This window comes from Pteropus medius, unplaced genomic scaffold (assembly GCF_902729225.1).
Source record: "Pteropus medius unplaced genomic scaffold, Ma_sr-lr_union100, whole genome shotgun sequence".
Classification (NCBI taxonomy): Eukaryota; Metazoa; Chordata; class Mammalia; order Chiroptera; family Pteropodidae; genus Pteropus; species Pteropus medius.
The window spans coordinates 13,834,532-13,852,016 of NW_024344370.1; the positions used below are offsets into that span (position 1 = coordinate 13,834,532).

The 17,485-nt window shown below is 31.1% G+C and overlaps 1 protein-coding gene across 6 annotated transcripts in view; it reads left to right on the top strand.

Annotated features, from left to right (window-relative positions):
- BDP1 (BDP1 general transcription factor IIIB subunit) overlaps positions 1-17,485 on the top strand; it is a 76,113-nt gene that overhangs the window by 24,939 nt on the left and 33,689 nt on the right. For 5 of the 6 annotated variants that reach the window (XM_039870161.1, XM_039870164.1, XM_039870166.1 and 2 more), the window contains exons 13-22: positions 2,200-2,359; positions 3,877-3,968; positions 4,553-4,736; positions 5,492-5,625; positions 9,142-10,483; positions 11,171-11,346; positions 11,801-12,023; positions 13,210-13,391; positions 14,138-14,348; positions 15,217-15,344. In XM_039870161.1, coding sequence (XP_039726095.1) covers positions 2,200-2,359; positions 3,877-3,968; positions 4,553-4,736; positions 5,492-5,625; positions 9,142-10,483; positions 11,171-11,346; positions 11,801-12,023; positions 13,210-13,391; positions 14,138-14,348; positions 15,217-15,344 — 2,832 coding nt within the window. The remainder of the gene's footprint in view (positions 1-2,199; positions 2,360-3,876; positions 3,969-4,552; positions 4,737-5,491; positions 5,626-9,141; positions 10,484-11,170; positions 11,347-11,800; positions 12,024-13,209; positions 13,392-14,137; positions 14,349-15,216; positions 15,345-17,485) is intronic. The other variant, XM_039870162.1, reaches the window with a different exon arrangement.

Below are 17,485 nucleotides of genomic sequence, written 5' to 3' on the forward strand. Positions count from 1 at the left end.
AGCTCATTGTTACAAGTTTCATGATTAACAGAGTGTGGTTAGGGGTTCCAGAAACTAGGCCTAAGTTATGGACTTCCTTTGTCCAGTTTCAGGTTTTAATTATTCTTTAACCCTTTCACATTTCAGCAGGCCATTACAGTAACTTATGAAATTCTGAAATAATTTAGAAGCCCAAATACTTGCTATAAGATTTTATTTTTACTTAGTTTGAGTTATTTTTCATGCCTGTTGTCAAAGTAGTAGATTTTGATATTGATGACTTTAAAGAAATTATGTTTTTTGGTATGCAGATACTGGTTAAATTATTACCTTCACAAAAAACCAAATAAAAGGACCACAAGAATTTCCCTTTGAAGAGATGTCTCAAAAATTTAGACTTCTTTTTTGTCTCCCTTATAATTCCACATACGACCTAAAAACTATTCAGTTTATGAATTATTTATTTTCCAAAAAGCAAAGTCGCATTGAGAATCCACCTTATTTTTTAAATAAAAATTTACATTAGTTTTTAGAATAGGCAACATTTTTATGGGTCAAATGTCTAAAAGTATAAAAAGATAGTGAAATATCACTCCCACTATGTCTCTATTCACTCTAACCAGTAACAAGTGATATTTTTTATATTCTTTCATAGATTTTTAAAAAGAATATTAAAGCTAATATATATATGTATATATTTTTGCTCTTTTAAATACCTAATGGTAGCATCCTATTCATATCACTTTGCAATTTTTTGTTTTATGTCTTTATATCTTTACATAAAGACCTTCCTTATTCATTTTATAGCTGCATAGTGTTCTGTTGTATAGTGTTCAGTTTATATCCTCAGTGACCTATTGATGGCTATATAGATTGTTTTTACAAACAATACTTAAATCTTACACCTCCATCCTTTCATCAGTATGAGAGTATATTTGTAGGGTAAGTTCCTAAAAATGGAAATACTTGCTTCAAGGATATATATGTATGTGTATGAGTGTGTATGTATACATTTATACATTTATGATTTTGATAGATACTGCCAAAATACTGTCCATAAAGTTATACTAGTTTATGTTTCCACCAACAATGTAAGAAAGCACCTGTCTTCCTTACCAACAAACAATGTTATCAAACTTGGAATTTTGCCAGTTCTTGATAGATCATAAAATAACATATCAGTATAGCATCTCCACCCTATTCTTCTGTTTTTGGCAGGAGTATATAATTATTTTATTTCGCTTAGTTTTTTATTTTAACATTTTCTAATGTAAAGAAAAGTAAAAAGAATAGAACTGAATATCTGTATATAATTTTTACTTAGATTCTCTGATTCTTAATGTCTTGTCATGCTTGTGCTTGCTTGCACTGTTTCTTTAATTTTAACTCGTACTTTTCTTATTGGGAATTAAATTGAGCATCTCTTGACATTTAAACCCGTTTTTATTTATTTATTTATTTATTTATTTATTTATTTATAGTCATACATATCCTTTATCCAGTTTTTTAATGAGTTATTAATGATATTTCGTACGAGTTCTTTATATTTTAGGGAGGTTAGGCTGTGGTATGAGTTGCAAAACATGCTTTCTTGGTTTGCAGTTTAACTACTGACTTAGTTAGGTTTTGGTCATGTAAAATTTTTAATTTTTATGTTAGTTTTCTCAGTTTTTTTTTTTTTTCTTTTATGGCTCAAGCATTTAATCAAATTTTAGAAGGTCTTATCCACCTTAAGATTATAAAATAATACATACGTGATTTCTTTATGGTTTCATTTAAATCTTATTCATTTGGAATATATTTTGAGTACAGTGCAAGGAATGGAGCTAATTTTATTCCACATTGTTACCAGTTTTTTCATCACCATTTATTTAATATTTATTTTTAAGACTATTATTTTGTGTTTCATCCTCATCGTTTTGAAATGTTACCTTTGTTGTATACTAAAATCATGTCTTTCTCAGTTTTCTTTTGTTTCATTTATATGCTTATATCAATACTACAGTGTTTTAATTATTGATGCTAAGTAGTATATTTTTAATATCTGATAGAACAAGTTAATTACTTTCTTATTGTTCTTTTTCAGTTTTCTTTGCTACTCTTACCATAAGTAAACTTAAGAGTTCTTTTCTGGCTCCAAGTGGATTTTTAAAGAATTTCTCCACATTTAATTTAATATGCCTGAATGATGGTGCAATTTAAATAATGTTAATTTTTTAGGGAAACTGATCAAACAGAAAATGTTAAACTGATGGCGAGAGGACGACTCCAGAGGCCTAAACCCAATTTATCAAGGGCTCTTGGGAAGAAATCAGTTCTTCCACAAGGTAAAGCATGTGCAGAGAGCAAGAGTTTACATCTAGAAACTTCAGTTGAAAAGGTATGGAGTAAGAGACTTTATGGAAATTAAAATTATAAAAATTTTCCCTAAATAGTTGGGAATAAAAATGTTTAGTTCTAATTACCAACTAATGTTATCAAAACTCAAAGATATAGGAACATACACATTAATAATTTGTCTTACTAGTCTCTTGTTTATGCATTTTTTTAGGACATAGGACGAATTTCAAACATACTTGTTAATGACCAATCTATCTCTTCTTTAAATATGTAAAATTTTTATTCAAAATATTTCTTAAACCAGCTATACATAAAATTTTATCCACAGTCCTTTCATTTAAACACAGATACTCACCTTCCTCTGTTATTTATAAATTTTCTTTTTATGTATGTAAACATTGTGTCATTTTAATTATAACATATAGAAAATTTAAAACTTCTTTCTCTGTTCATTTCTACTTTCTTGGAGTTAGTTGATTTTTTAAATTATTGCATCAGGTTAACATATTGTTAATTTACCTCACCATTTTTCCAGTGGTGGATGTTTAGGTTATTTCTTTTTTTTTTTAAACTCTTGAAATAAAAGCGAACAATTTTGTAAATAGAGTTTTCTTGATGATAAGGCAAAGGATAAATTTCCAGAGGTGGTGGAATTGATGGGTCAAGGTATTTTTAATATTTTTATGGCTGTTGTTAAACACTGTCAAACTGACAGTCAAAAAAATGAATTTCTTTACATTGCTACAGCATTAAATGAATCTTCTTGTTTCCTTATATTCCTACCAGGACAATATTATTATAAATTTTTAACTTTTGCTAAAGTATTTTTTAAAAATGTTAGTCTGCCTTTTTTTTTCTTATGTGAAATATCTTTTTATCATACTTTGTATACTATAATTAGAGTATTTTAATATTACTAGAAAGTTGGGAAAATACAGATTCAAGTAAAAATTAAAAAAACTGCTTGTAATTTCATTATTCAGATGCAGTCAGCATTTTTACATAGAATCCTTTCAGCTTTTACAAAATTTAGTAGTCAGTTTTATATCCTTCTTTGGTACATAACATTTTATAAATATTTTTTCATATCATTAAAAATATTTTGGAAAACATGGTTTTTAGTGACTATAATATTCTGTCAATGGGTATAATTGAATTTATTGAACCATTTACTAATTATTGAATATTTTGTCTGTTTACAGTGTTTGCTATTTTACATAAAGTTTCAGTGGACATCATTGTACTTAAATCTTTGCCTAAATATTTTCTTAGACTAGAGACTTAGAAATCATCTTCCTGGGTCAAAGAATATGAACATTTTTAAGGCTCTCGATTCATATTGGCAAAAGGCTTTCCAGAAAGGATATACCTATTTGTGCTGTTGTCAGTAATCTATGAGATTATATGTTTTAGAATACTTTCATCTGTATGTATGATTTAAAAATTTTCTTCTACTTGAAAGTACAAAAGATTTTATTGTTTTAATTTCCATTGATTATTACAAAGTTTGAACTTTTTTATGTTAAGTAGATTAAATGTGAAAAATTGAATTCATAGACTCACATGGAAAAGGATAAAGTGAATACATTTGACGTTTCTGGAATGGAGAATACACAGAGAGAGAACTCAGAAGCTGATTCTGTATCTAAGTAAGTATTTAGAAGTAGAATAAAAATAGTGATTCTTAGGGGAATGAGTTAGCAATTGAGTTAGCAATTACATTTCTTCCTCAGCTTGTTAACAGAGTCTTCTGAGATAAATTTATGGTTAAGATATATTTTTCTGGTTAATTTTATTCATAGCAAGGGGTTTCAAAATGGGATATTTAACTTTCAGTGGAGATCTAGAATAGGTCTTGCTTCAGTATGAATCTGAACCAGTGGCTTTGCATAGTGCATTTATGCCATAATCTGTTTCCATCCCCTGGAGGTGTATATTACACAGTAGTATCTTGAATGGGGAATAGTATTACATGCTTATCAGTTGCAGATTTTTCCAATTTTGTGATGAAAATTTGATTTGAAAAATTTTTTATACTCAGGCCTCCAGGTTTATGTCTGTTCCAAAGAGTTAAGATGTAGAAGTATGATTATCTTTGAAGAGGTTCTTGAGGACACTTGCGAATTATTTTGTTACAAATGGTTTATTTATTCCTACCTGGGAGAAGGGAATATTAAAAACAAGCAAGTATGTGATTCAGAATAACCATCAATTTTACCCTTTGTAATTCTAGTTTGAGTGAAAAAATATGTCTGCAGGAAGATGATCAACCAAAGGCTTTCAGACCTGCACGACTAATGAGGGGCCGATTTCAAAGGCCAAAGCCAAATGTAGGTAAAGCTGCTGAAAGAAGAGAAATTCTTACATCACAGGAAGAAAGTGGGGCCAATGTAGAAAAGAATGAAAACGAATTCTATGTAAGTACTGATTCCTCCCAATTTTTTTTAAGTACATATAACTCCTTTTTAAACAGTAGTACTATACAGTTGTGAACATTGTTCATTAAATATAAGGCCAAAATCTGTCATAGCCAGCAGCTTTGCTAATTGTAAAGCCATTTAACTCTCAGCTCTCTGAATTTTGAGCATTTATGTGATGGGTCATCAGCTTTTACCTTCACTCTTCACTCAAATTTGGACTTTCTTTCCCTCATTACTCAGCAGGTATTTGAATTATCCTTCTCTTTTGAAAATAATAACTGTGAATTTTTACACTGGCTTACATAAAATGTTAATAATGCCTTACTAAAATTCTAAGAACCAAGATTATGGATTTTAGATTATTTACGTAATAACTCATCTTCGTGATAAGTTGGCATAATTTGAGATTTGAATTTTTTTGTTATAGTTCCCAAGGTCTATAATGTGATTATAATAATAAGAAGGATTCAGAAAGATAGAGCCTAGGGGATTACTCTTAAAGATGAGATTGAAGCAGTTACTTGTTTTCTAATTGGGAAGAAAATGGATGGAGGCTTTGAGATGAGGTTAAATGTGTGGCTTGTGAAATTTTCTAAGATAACAAAAAAATTTTTAATGTCCCTTGAATATAATTTTATAATTTTGAAATGTTTATCATTTTCTTACCACTCAAATTGGACAAAATGCAATCTTTTACAAATGGTTGTTTCATTTTGAAACTTAAAACTTTTAAAAATATGTTTGTTATTAAGACTCCTGAACAAATAGAAGATCAATCATGTAAAAATTTTGAGTGTGGAGATATCACATCACAATCTGAAAAAAAAGATACTTTTTTCCAAAATGTGCAGCTGGATGAGCCCAAGGCTCTTAATGAATGTCTAAGGTAAGCCTCATTGATTATATAATTTTTGCATTTTATATGAAGTTTTAAAAATTGTCAGTCATTTAAAAAAATCAGAATTGATCTGTTTTCTGTATATCAAGTTATGTAATATTTATAAAAATAATTTCATTTTTCAAGGTGATTATCTCATAGCCTTAATGATAATTTCTCAGTTATGGGTGAATTGAAGAGCTACTCATAGACCTTGAGTTAACATGGATAGCATTATCACTTAACATGCATATTAAATTAGATGTCTGTGTCCAAATTTGAAAACGCTATTTATTATTTTTTTCTTTGGGATTAGATTGCTCACATATTGCCTTTATTCAAGGTTTACATAAGTTTTTTGTAAAACACATATATAAAAATCTATACTTCTCATAGCCAAAGCTCTTTATATTTGTTATTTCCCTTGCGGAGGGTACCAAACCATATTAATGAAATTATTAGTATACTTAAGATTTTTTTTCTTTTGGGAATATTTAATATGTACAAAAGCACATTTAACAGAATAATGGATTCCCATATACCTATTGTCTAGTTTCAACAATTAATATACATATATCTTTTCCCCTCTTTAATCCCCCCACCCCACTTCCAACTCTGACCTATGGATGTTGCCGTTTCCCTTTTTTTAAGAACTGGATCTCTGAAGGCATTGTGTCTCCTCCCACACGCTCGCGGTATCCACCGGGGGTACCCGGGGCCTGGCGCACCCAGGGTATGGTCCGTGGCTTCACCTGGGGCACGAACCCAGGACCTTCTGCGTGTAAAGCAGACGTGCTAACCACTGCACTATGGAGCCACCCCAATATCATTTTCAATCTTTACATTTAGAGTCTGGCCTAGTCTGTACTTTCTTATAGCTGTATTAGGCTGTTTAAATAGTAGCTAACCTGAGAGTGAAATCTGGGCTTTCTGAACTATTTTAAAGATCTTTATTAGAAGACAGGAAAAGTCCTTTATTCATTGCTCTATTCTTTTGCTTCTTACTTCCCTCCATACACCCACTTCCCCCACCCCCAAACTATTTTACTGTTCTGCCACAGAATCTCTGGGTAGAATCCTATACAACAACATTACTTGTTACACTTTTCTAATACAGGTATTAGTTACGGATATGTGACAGTTTAGGTTTTTTGTTTATATATATATTTTTCAGTTTAAGCCAGACTCCATTTAATAGTTCATGTGGCTTGGTAGAAAATTAGGACTTTCCCTAAGTGGTCATTGGGTTTTAAAATCCTGATGGATGCTGTTTAGAACTAATAACCAGTTTGATCTCAATGACTTTTCCTTTCCAAGGCATAGTCCTTTCTGTTTTATCATATGATCTTTCTGGTCTTTGAATCTCTAACATCCTTAAAAACAATTCTAAGATTCTGTGTTTTATCATATCATATGCCTTTTTATATCTAATAATAGGCAGTTTTACTTTGTTTCCACTGTGAACTGTTCATGATGCTGTGTAAGTGAAAGAGAAAATAGAGAAAGAGACTCAGATGAAGAATGCTTAAAAATCCCACTTGATTAAATTAGCAAATATGTTTTGAAACTTCATTCTATAGGCTAATTTTGCATCCTGTGTACTTCATATAAATATTTTGAGGTTAGTGTCATGATTAGTGAATTATTTTATGGAGATTTATAAACATTTTATTTTATAGATACTTTAACTCTATATTTTAGGAAAACACATGCGTGGACCAGGGTGCAAATTTATAGTTTCGTGCACATTCCTGCTCCTGTCTTCTCCAATTGTGATCTTTTTTCTTTGCTTTTTTCCTTAAATTCTGTGATCTGAAGAGACAGTTACGGATCTATTACATGTTTTAAGTTGAGAAATAATCTACTTCAATTAGAACTAGATTTCTAATCTCAGATAATTTCAGGTAATTATGCAGCTGATATAAGCTCTATGAAAGGTCTATCTTGTTCATTGTATTCCCAGTTCCTAGCATATGCCTTCTTGACATGTAATAGGTGATTTGAACTATTTGTTGATTGATTGTTCATGAACTCAAAGTTTAAAGTGTTTATTATTTCTCCATAAAAGTTAAACTTGTCAAAGTCCTTTTGTTACTTAGAGACAATCTAAGCACATAGAATATAATTATAACATTGCATATTTGTATCTTAAGGTCTCAATTGATATTGAAATAACAAAATTATTAATAAAAGCTTTGATTAAAACATTTGTATGTTTTAAGAATATGCTAGTGTTTAAAACGTGGCTTTATAAAGACGGTTTACTTCCCATGATAACCAAACCAATATTGCTAGCACAGAAACCTCACTAAAAGCTAGATATTTTTGGATAGAAATGAAAAGTATCATAAGTCAGAAAACAGAATGAAATCCACTGAGGACTAATCAAATTAAATTTCCTTTATTGATTTTGGATTGAACGTTATCAATTACTGATAGGTATAAAACATCTCAGTTATGTAAACAAGTACAATTTGAAAAGCAGTCTTGTTACTAAGGACCTGTCTTGTGTTATCAAAAATTGCATTATGAAAAACTTGTTTCAATGAAGAAAGATAAATTAGGACCTAGACAAGTTCAAACAAACAATAGCATAGTTTTTGATCTTTTTTTTTCTAAGCTATTAAGTGTATACACTTGTTTAGACTAATATTGCTGAATAAATCAAGTGTTTCATTTGATCTAGCTTTTGCCTGAGATTAATGACCATTCTTAACCAATTACTAATAGCTCTTTCATTCACTTGTGTATTTTTATCGATTTTGCCAGCTTGTTCTGTGATAAAACACAAACCGAGGTGCTGCTGTTTTTCTGGAGAATGATGTGATTGTTGTGTGCCTAATAACATTCAGCAAACTGTGAAATACTGTTTATTTAATCTTTCCTTTTATTCCCAATTTGTATTATGAAATCACAGCTCTTAGAATTTCTGTCTAGATAGCAAATCTCATTTTTAATTGTTTTCAAAAAGCGAGGAGGCATGGACCTAGTTCTTAGTCATAAGGCTCTATCTTATTCAGATCATGCCTCCATCCAGCTGTTTAAGATGCCAGTTAAGCCTGGCCATATAAATGACTTCGTTAACTCTTATGACAAGGTATATATGTCTGTGTAAAGGATAATAGGGACAGAGTGTAGAAATAGTATACACAAATTGAGATAGTTCCAATGTAAAGGACTAGAGTCTTTCTCAGCCATTATTTGGCAAGGATGGTGTAGATGACAATTAGGAAGAAACTATTCAGGATCAGTTGGCGGCTGCTCTAATGACCTTACTGATGAGTTTCTCTTTAAACATGTCTCTATATAAATAGATATATTTAATTGTTTTAAAATTTTACCATAATTTCAAAAGATGAAAATTTTTTTCTCTCTTTTAATTTTTAAATTTTGCCCTGATATTCCCGGGGCACCCTTAATTTGTTTGTTTGTTTGTTTGTTTCTCGTGTTTTACGAGTGATTGCCCAATCATCTCTAACTAGCAGTCTGGTTTAAAATTTGTCTTTTTTTTTTTTTTATATATAGTATTCAAAAGGATAATAAAACAGATAAACAAGCTCCAGTTCTAAAGAATCAATTTCAGAAACTAAAGCCAAATATAGGAAGAGAACCTAGAAGAAAAGACATTTTTTCAAATGAAGACATACCAGAGGAGATTCTTGCCTCTGGGGAAGAGACAGCAGCAAGACTGGAATCCTCACCAAAGGAGAAGGTACTAGTGGAGGCTAATACTAAGGAAATGGTGTCAGAGTTAAAAGAAACAGGAAGAAGAGACATCTCTCCTAAAGAGAAGGTACTAGAAATGATCGACGTCACTGTGGAAATGGAGACAGATTTGAAGGAAACTGGAAGAGAGATTTCCCCAAGGGAGAAGATATTAGAGATGTCTAATGCCACTGAGGAAAGAGAGGCATATTTGGAAGAAACCAGAAGAAAAGAAATATCCCTACAAAACAATGCCCCAGAAGAGGTCAACACTGTAAGTGACTTAGAGATAGATTTGAAGGAAACTAGAAGGGGGATTTCCCCAAGGGAGACGATATCACAGGTAACTAATGCCACCGAGGAAAGAGAAACAGATTTGGAAGAAACCAGAAGAGAAATATCCCTACAAAAAAATGCCCCAGAGGAGGTCAACACCGTAGGAGACTTGGAGCTAGGTTTGAAAGAAACTGGAAGGGAGGTTTCTCCAAGGGAGAAATTACCAGAGGTGACTGATGCTACTGAGGAAAGAGAGACAAATTTGGAAGAAACCAGAAGAGAAATATCCCTACAGAAAAATGCTTCAGTGGGAGTCAACACCGTAGGAGACTTGGAGCTAGGTTTGAAAGAAACTGGAAGGGAAGTTTCTCCAAGGGAAAAGATAACAGAGGTGACTGATATTACTGAAGAAAGAGAGGCAAATTTGGAAGAAACCGAAAGAAGAAAAATATCCACACAAGAAAAGGCCCCAGAGGTTAAAACTATAAGTAAAACAGAGACAGATTTGAAAAAAATTGAAAAAGAAATTTCTCTAAGGGAAAAAGTACTAGTGGAGATCTGTGCCATGGGAGAAAGTGAGATTAATTTGAAAGAAATTGGGAAAAGAGACATTTCCCTGATGGAAAAGGTATCAGGAAAGATGACAGTCATTGAGGAAACAAAGGCAGATTTGAAAGAAACTGGAAGAAAAATTTCCTTGAAAAGTGGATCAGAAGAGATGAATGTTATGGAGAAAATGGTAGCAGATTTGAAGAACACCGGAAAACATGACATTTCTCTAAGGGAAAATGAACCAAAGGAGACAGAGACCTCAAGACAAACTATGACAGATTTAATGCAGAGCAGTAGTGGCGACTGCAGCACTATGCCTTCACTAAATGCTAAAGTATGTATTTTTCTGGCCTTTAAAAATTTTTTTGAATACTCCTTCAGAGAAACATTATCAGAATAATTCCATGATTATTGTCCTTAAGTCCAACGGTTTTTAAAACTTGTAAAGCCTAAATTTTTTCCCAGCCCTAAATTCTATGGACCTTAAAGAAACTATATATTTAAAAAAAAAAATAATTAAAATTTTTTTATCGTGGAAAAGTTACTATTCTTATTATCAATTTGAAGTTACTTTGTTAGATAAAGGGAATATAGGAAATTGAACTGATTTGTGCTTACTCTAGTATGAATATATATCGGTATTATTTTTTTGACCACGTCTACCAGTTTTTCTTTTTTTCCTGCCCCACCCCACTTTACTCCACTTTTAAAAGTTCTTTGTATTAAAAATTTTCAGTTACTTGAAGTTCATTCTATTCTAACATTTTCAAAGACTTTTATTCTAATTTTTTTTCCTTTGGAAAGGTGATAATGGCATTTGTGGTTTGGAAAAATTATACAATATAAAAAGTTTCTTGAATTTTGTGTTTTAATGTTTAAAATTAAATTTTATTTTATTTAAAAATGAAAACTTCCAGATTTTTAAGGAAACGTGTTTAGAATGTAGTAGATTTTGTTTGCAGTGCATAAAATGCTTAAGGAATCTCATATATGTGCTGATTTACTGTGACTATTCTTCCAGAACATTAGCAGTGAAGGACTTTCCATGGTGCATACATTTGTAGAAGAAAAAAGAAATTCTGAAAAGGAAGTATCAGGTCAGTTGAGTCGTTTGAAGACTTCTGAACATGATAAAACAGAAGACCAGGGGACACGATCTCCAGATGTTCCAGAGCAGTTTTCAGATGTGAATTTAAGGTACAAGTATATAGGTCTGTGTGCTTTTAAAGAAAAGGCGCATGAAGTTATATTTACAGATTATGTTAAATTAAGTGAGGTTTTAAGACACCATATCAATAGCATAATGTTAGAGATTTTAAGCTAGTTTTGAGAAGACTGGGAGAGAGGATGGAGGTCATTCTGACAGTTGATCGTGAAAGCTACTAACATACAGAATTATATGTAACACAAACTCCTAAGTTGATACGGGTGTGACAGACCGGTGCTTTCTTTGTGCAAAGATGATATAATTTCTAGGCTTATATCTGGATTGTACTACTCATGTTTTTCAGGATCTACCAAGTAGCCTGATTTGTTTTCCTGTTAACAATTAGAATTAAATGTTTACTGCTAATCTCTCAGGTTGTCACAAGACTCTGCTCTCACTGCCCTTTCAGTTCATTCTAAAGCTTGATAATCCTTGTTCCAAAAGCAGATGTCTTCCTCAAGAACAGAAGCCATTTGAAGTTAAGCCAGCACCTTTTGTGAGAAGTCGATTAAAAAGACCAAAGCCAAACTTATCAAGAGCAGCTTTAAAGAGAGAGACTGTGGAAGCAGAAAAATATGTACCTGGGAAGAATTTGGAAATGGATAAAACAGAGACTATTGTGATACAACAGGATGATGAACAAATGAATACTCTCCCTTCTCAGCATGTGAGTGATATTTAAAATGGAAGTTTTTTATTTTAGTTATTATTTTTACTTAAATACCTAGAATTAATATTTCACAAATATTTCTTCATATAATTTTTATTGCATGTGATATTGTTGTAGCTGTACTTAATGTGCCTCATTGTTCCATGTGGTTTGTGTAAGAATCTCACATCTCTCTTGATGGGCAAGTGTGTCATGGGAAGGAATTTAAGAGGCCTGGGTTCTAGTTTATTTGCTATGTGACCATAGCCAAATGATGCAGGCAGTTACTTTATAGGAAAAATGAGAATGATAATCTTTTTTATTTCACTCTTGTGAAGATGAAATAAAAAGTTTTATATGAGTTAAAGGAATATTTTATTTACTTGGTCCATAACAGATTAAGATTATGTGATGTAGCATCAAAAGTGTTGAAATAAATGTTAACACTAATAACACTCATAAATTGAGTGTTCTAAACATATACTTTTTTGAATTAAAAATTTTATTTTACATCTTAAAAAATCTGAGTTCTTATTGTGTTTGAATGGTTGTACTTTTTTCTTCTAATCTTATATTTAAGAAAGGTAAATCACATTTTATTGATTATTTTTTCTGATTATAAAAATTTTGAATTAGAAAAATTATATAATCTAAAAAGTGAAAATCCTTTATAAGGTCCCATATCTCCCTTCCAAGTTAATCATGGAGCAGTTTTGAATATATCCACCTAGATTTGCCTGTATAGATATCTATTTATATAAATTATAATGTGAAGTTCTTTACATTCGTTTACAAAAATGGCATTATATCTTGCCTTCTCATTTTTTCACTTAACACAATATTGCGAACATCTTTTTGGATCAGTATATATAAATTTATCTTGGCTTTGTACTGTTGCATTATAAGGAAATTATAATTTATTTGTCTTGTTTCCAACTTTTTGTTTTTTCTTTTTCTTGCTTTTTTTTTGGGAGGCAGTAGTATTGCTATGATAAATAGTATTGTATATAATTTTCTAGATACTTATGGAGTATTTTTATGATACATTTCTAGAAGTAGAATTGCTGGGAATTAAAAATTTTAATAAATCTGTCGTATTGTCCCCTACAAACTATACTCATTTATGCTTATAGTAGTATATGAAAATTCCTATTTCCTTATGCTTTTATCAACCATCAATGAATTTTTTTTATCTGTTTTCTAGAGTGCGGTGGCTTCCCTAATGACATCAAGAGAAGAAGACAAATCTGGGCACAGGCAGAAGGAGGCTGTGATATTATCATGTGTACAGACTGAAAAGGATCTTTCACCTTCAAGTTCTTGTGAATCTAAAGAGGAGTCTCAGTCTACACAAATCCAAGAAAAAGAATTAGTTGTTTCTATGGGGTAAATAGTGATAGTCCTTTGAATATTATAAAATAAGAAAGAGTTCTTTCAAATATTTTTCATTCTTATTAAGATGTGGTAATATATTTTAAAGGTGAATATAAATAATACAGTATTTGGTTTATTTTTATTCATATGGCAGACTGCTTAAAATTGAAAACCAGATTGCATTCAACACTTTTTAATGCTTGCTTGCTTATATTCACTGTTTGCTTCTTAAGCTCTTACTCAAGCAGTGCATTTAAAATATATATAATATATATATGAGATATATATTATTTGCCTTTTTAAAAATTGTAAAATGCATATAACATATAATTTACCATTTTAAACCTTTCTTAAGTGTACAGTCCAGTGGCATTAAGTACATTCACATTGTTGTGTATCCATCACCACCGTCCATCTCTAGAATTTTTTATCTCCCCAAACTGAAACTCTGTACCCATTAAACAATAACTCCCTATTCCCCTCTTCAGTATCTGGCACCCACAGTTGGAATTTTCTTTCTATGAATTTGGATATTTTGGGTACCTCATATAAGTTCATTACCTTTTAAGAATCGAAATACCTATGTTGTTTTATAAAACAAGATAAATTTATAATCAGAAAGTAATTTAATTTTCCTTTAATGGTATAAAATATTTGTATGGAGAGTTTGAGAAGAGATTCGAATTTTTTATTTTTACAGTAGTTTTCATCTTACAGTTAAGCTTCCTGAACTCTTTTTTTCCTGTCCCCCCTTTTAGGACTCCTAATGTACACACTTTTCAACAAGAAATGAAGGAAAGTGTTATCCAGACTGCTCGACCAGTAAGGGGACGACTTCAGAGACCCAGACCAAATATTAGAAAGGCTGGACAGAGGCAAATTGTAGAAAAAGGTGAAACCAAAGGTATAATTAAGAAAGAAAGAACAATACTACAAAAAGATGAAACTAAAAAGAAATTCCTGACTGAGGTGAGTTATTGTTATGTAATTAAATCAAGCCTTTTAATGTATATTAAAATATCAAATGATAGCTCAGACTTGGCTTAAAGTATAGACATCTGACATTCTACTCAGTCAATACAGAATGTATCTGATTTTGTTTCAGATTTACCATTCTGAAGTTTTAAAAAAATGAATGTAGATTTATTTTTTCCTAACTAATGAAACTATTCATTGTGAAAATTTTTAATTGGTACAAAATGATATAACCACCCCAAATCTCACCATACTGAGATAACCACTGAAAACCTTTTGGGTATCAGATACATCTCCATGCATGCATGTGTGCATACTTAAGTAAATTTAAATACTAAAATCATTGTATACATGTTATCTTGTGACTTACTGTTTTTCACTTATTAAGTGACTTTCCGTGTCAAGAATACAGAGATACATTGTTTTTAATTGCTTCATAACATTCTCTTTTGAATTACAATTTAGTCTCTTACTGATATTTTGATGTTAGAAACGAATGTTAAGTAGTATAATGCCCATTTTGACAGTTCTGTTTTTCTGTCCTTTTCAAATGAAAATCTGGATTTAAAATGATAGTAATTCTTATTTGAAACCCCCTTTTAAAAAAATCATTAGACTTTCTTTTTTGGGATTTATAACAGATGGTTATTGTAGTTTTTAAAGGATTATCTAAACATATTACTGTGATAATCTTTGAAACTTTCTGAATTAGACAATTTTGCTTTGAACAGCAAAATGTGAACATTGCATACATAGTGCGAGTCTTCATTTTTAAAAACTTTTTAATTTTAAAATACTTTTTTAATGATTGAAATATTTTAAATATTAAAAAATATATACTAGTATGGTTTTGTCATTTCAGCCAGGAACCGAAATTGAAGTTATATTCTCCAAAGGTTCAGAAGGCAGAATGTATGAAAATCAGAGTGACGCTGTTCTTATAGAAGACCTTCATGTTAACAAAATTAATGTGTTAGATGAAAAGATGAGGTGAGTTTGCTTTTGTTTTTAAAAATTTTCTTATTTTTTATTTTAATTTTTATTTTTCAATTAGAGTTCACATTCAATATTATTTTATATTAGTTTCGAATAAAGTGAGTTTGCTTTTAAAACAGAATAGCATTAAACTTCCCAAAGATAAAGGTTGGGTTTTTACATAATTAATTTTATATAACTTTACATCTTGAAAATTTTATGAAAGGATAAAGTAATTACTAAACTATTTTAAATCTGCTTCTTCAAATACTGTATGAATTGCATGACTGATCTCTTAATTTGTAAATTTTCTGAAAAGTTTAGCAAGCATCCTATCCTCATTTTTATTTTAAAACTAAACTTTTATGGTGACAGAGGTTCATAAGTTCTTCATATCTTTAGAAATTTATAACCTATTGACTAAAACGTATAAATAGGAATTGCTGTGAAGTACTTACTATATGCTATATTTGGAGCTGTGTCCCAAACCAAATGGTAGGAATGATATCTTTTAAATGGGATATGCTAAAAGAGTGAAGGTATATCAGCATTACCATTTTTATTACTTGCAATCTGCTTTATTGTTACTGATATTAAAGCAAGATGTGATAGGTTCTTTTTTAATAATATAAGGCAGATTAAAAAAACACCTGTTTTTTTCTGGATATAGTCCATGGTTCATCTAATTTACTACACTGTCTTTGTAACCAGGTTATTGTTTTAGTTTGAATTTCTCATTTCATTTGTTTCTGTGTGTGTGTGTGTTGAAAAGCCTTTCATATTGTTTTTATTTTAAAACTAAGGCCCAATTTTTCTTTACACTAATTTCAGGTTTCCTTACTAAGCCATTTCTTCATTTCTTTAAACTGGATGTTTAAGTAAAGTGATTGGTACTTAGAAATATTTTCACTAAAATCATTATAGATATGTTTGTATTACAAATGCTGTATTGGATTAGATCGATGATTGATTCCATTGACTAATTCATCTCTAAAAATGATTCCAGAGAACACTTTCTGAGGCATTCATCCCAAACATGAAAGGTGAACATATTTCCATCTCTCTGGCTTTTCCCAATTACTATTTATGGATTTATTTTGCATTTAGAATATAATCTCTTTTTTGCCTTACAGAATTACATATTTTTGCCACCAAAAAGAACCTTATGTAGTCATTCATTTAACAAACGTTTTAGTGTTTCCTATGTGCCAGGCATTGTTCTTGGTGTTGTCAATATAGTACAATATAGAAAAAAACAAAAAATCTTGTCCTTGTGGAGGTTATATTCTAATTGGTGAAACAGATTATAAACAAATAAGTTGAATAAATCAGTAATATGTTGAGAAGAATAAAGCAAGTGGGAGAGTAGGGAGTATCATGTTTGGAGTATTCTTTTTTTTTTTTACTGCCCTAAAAATACTCTGTGCTCTACTTACTGGTATTTACTTTTTAATGAGAGAATGGTTCATTGAAAGGGTACTACTAGGGAGAAGATATAAAAGAAGTGAAGGAACAAGACAAGGGGATGTCTGGGGGAAGAGGGAACAAGGAAGGAAGAGTAGTAGATGAAGGAAAGGTTAAAGGCTGAGTAGGGAGAAGGGCAGATTATGTAGGACCTTTACAAGGTTTTTACTCTCAGTGAGCCTTTAAAGACTAGTGTGACCTTCGAGGCCAGCCTTTCGTAATGCCCTCATCTATAATTGACTAAATAGACCTAGAGGATTTAAATGGCTTGCTCAGAGTGACATTGGCATTTTAGCATTTTATTTTATTTGTTATTTATTATTATTTATGCCAACAGCACCTGGCTTCCTAGGTGGTCACCCATCCATGTTTGGACATCGGGCTTGTTCAGGGTGGCATGACTGTAGACCATGGACCATGGCTCCACTGGGGCGTGAACCCAGGACCTTCTGTGTGTAAAGCAGATGTGCTAACTGCTACACTATGGAACTATGTCCAGCAATTTAGTATTTTAAACTTAAGTTTTCAGGATTTCTGATCTTCAGACTAGCAGATTCCTATAGTTATATAGGCAGAGCTTCCGAAAGAAATTTTACGTATGTCAAACGATTTTATGCTCAGCCTTTGCATTTTTTAGGAAGAGAGATCTAACTTTAATACATGGAAACACACCTCACCCGTTTTTTAACCTT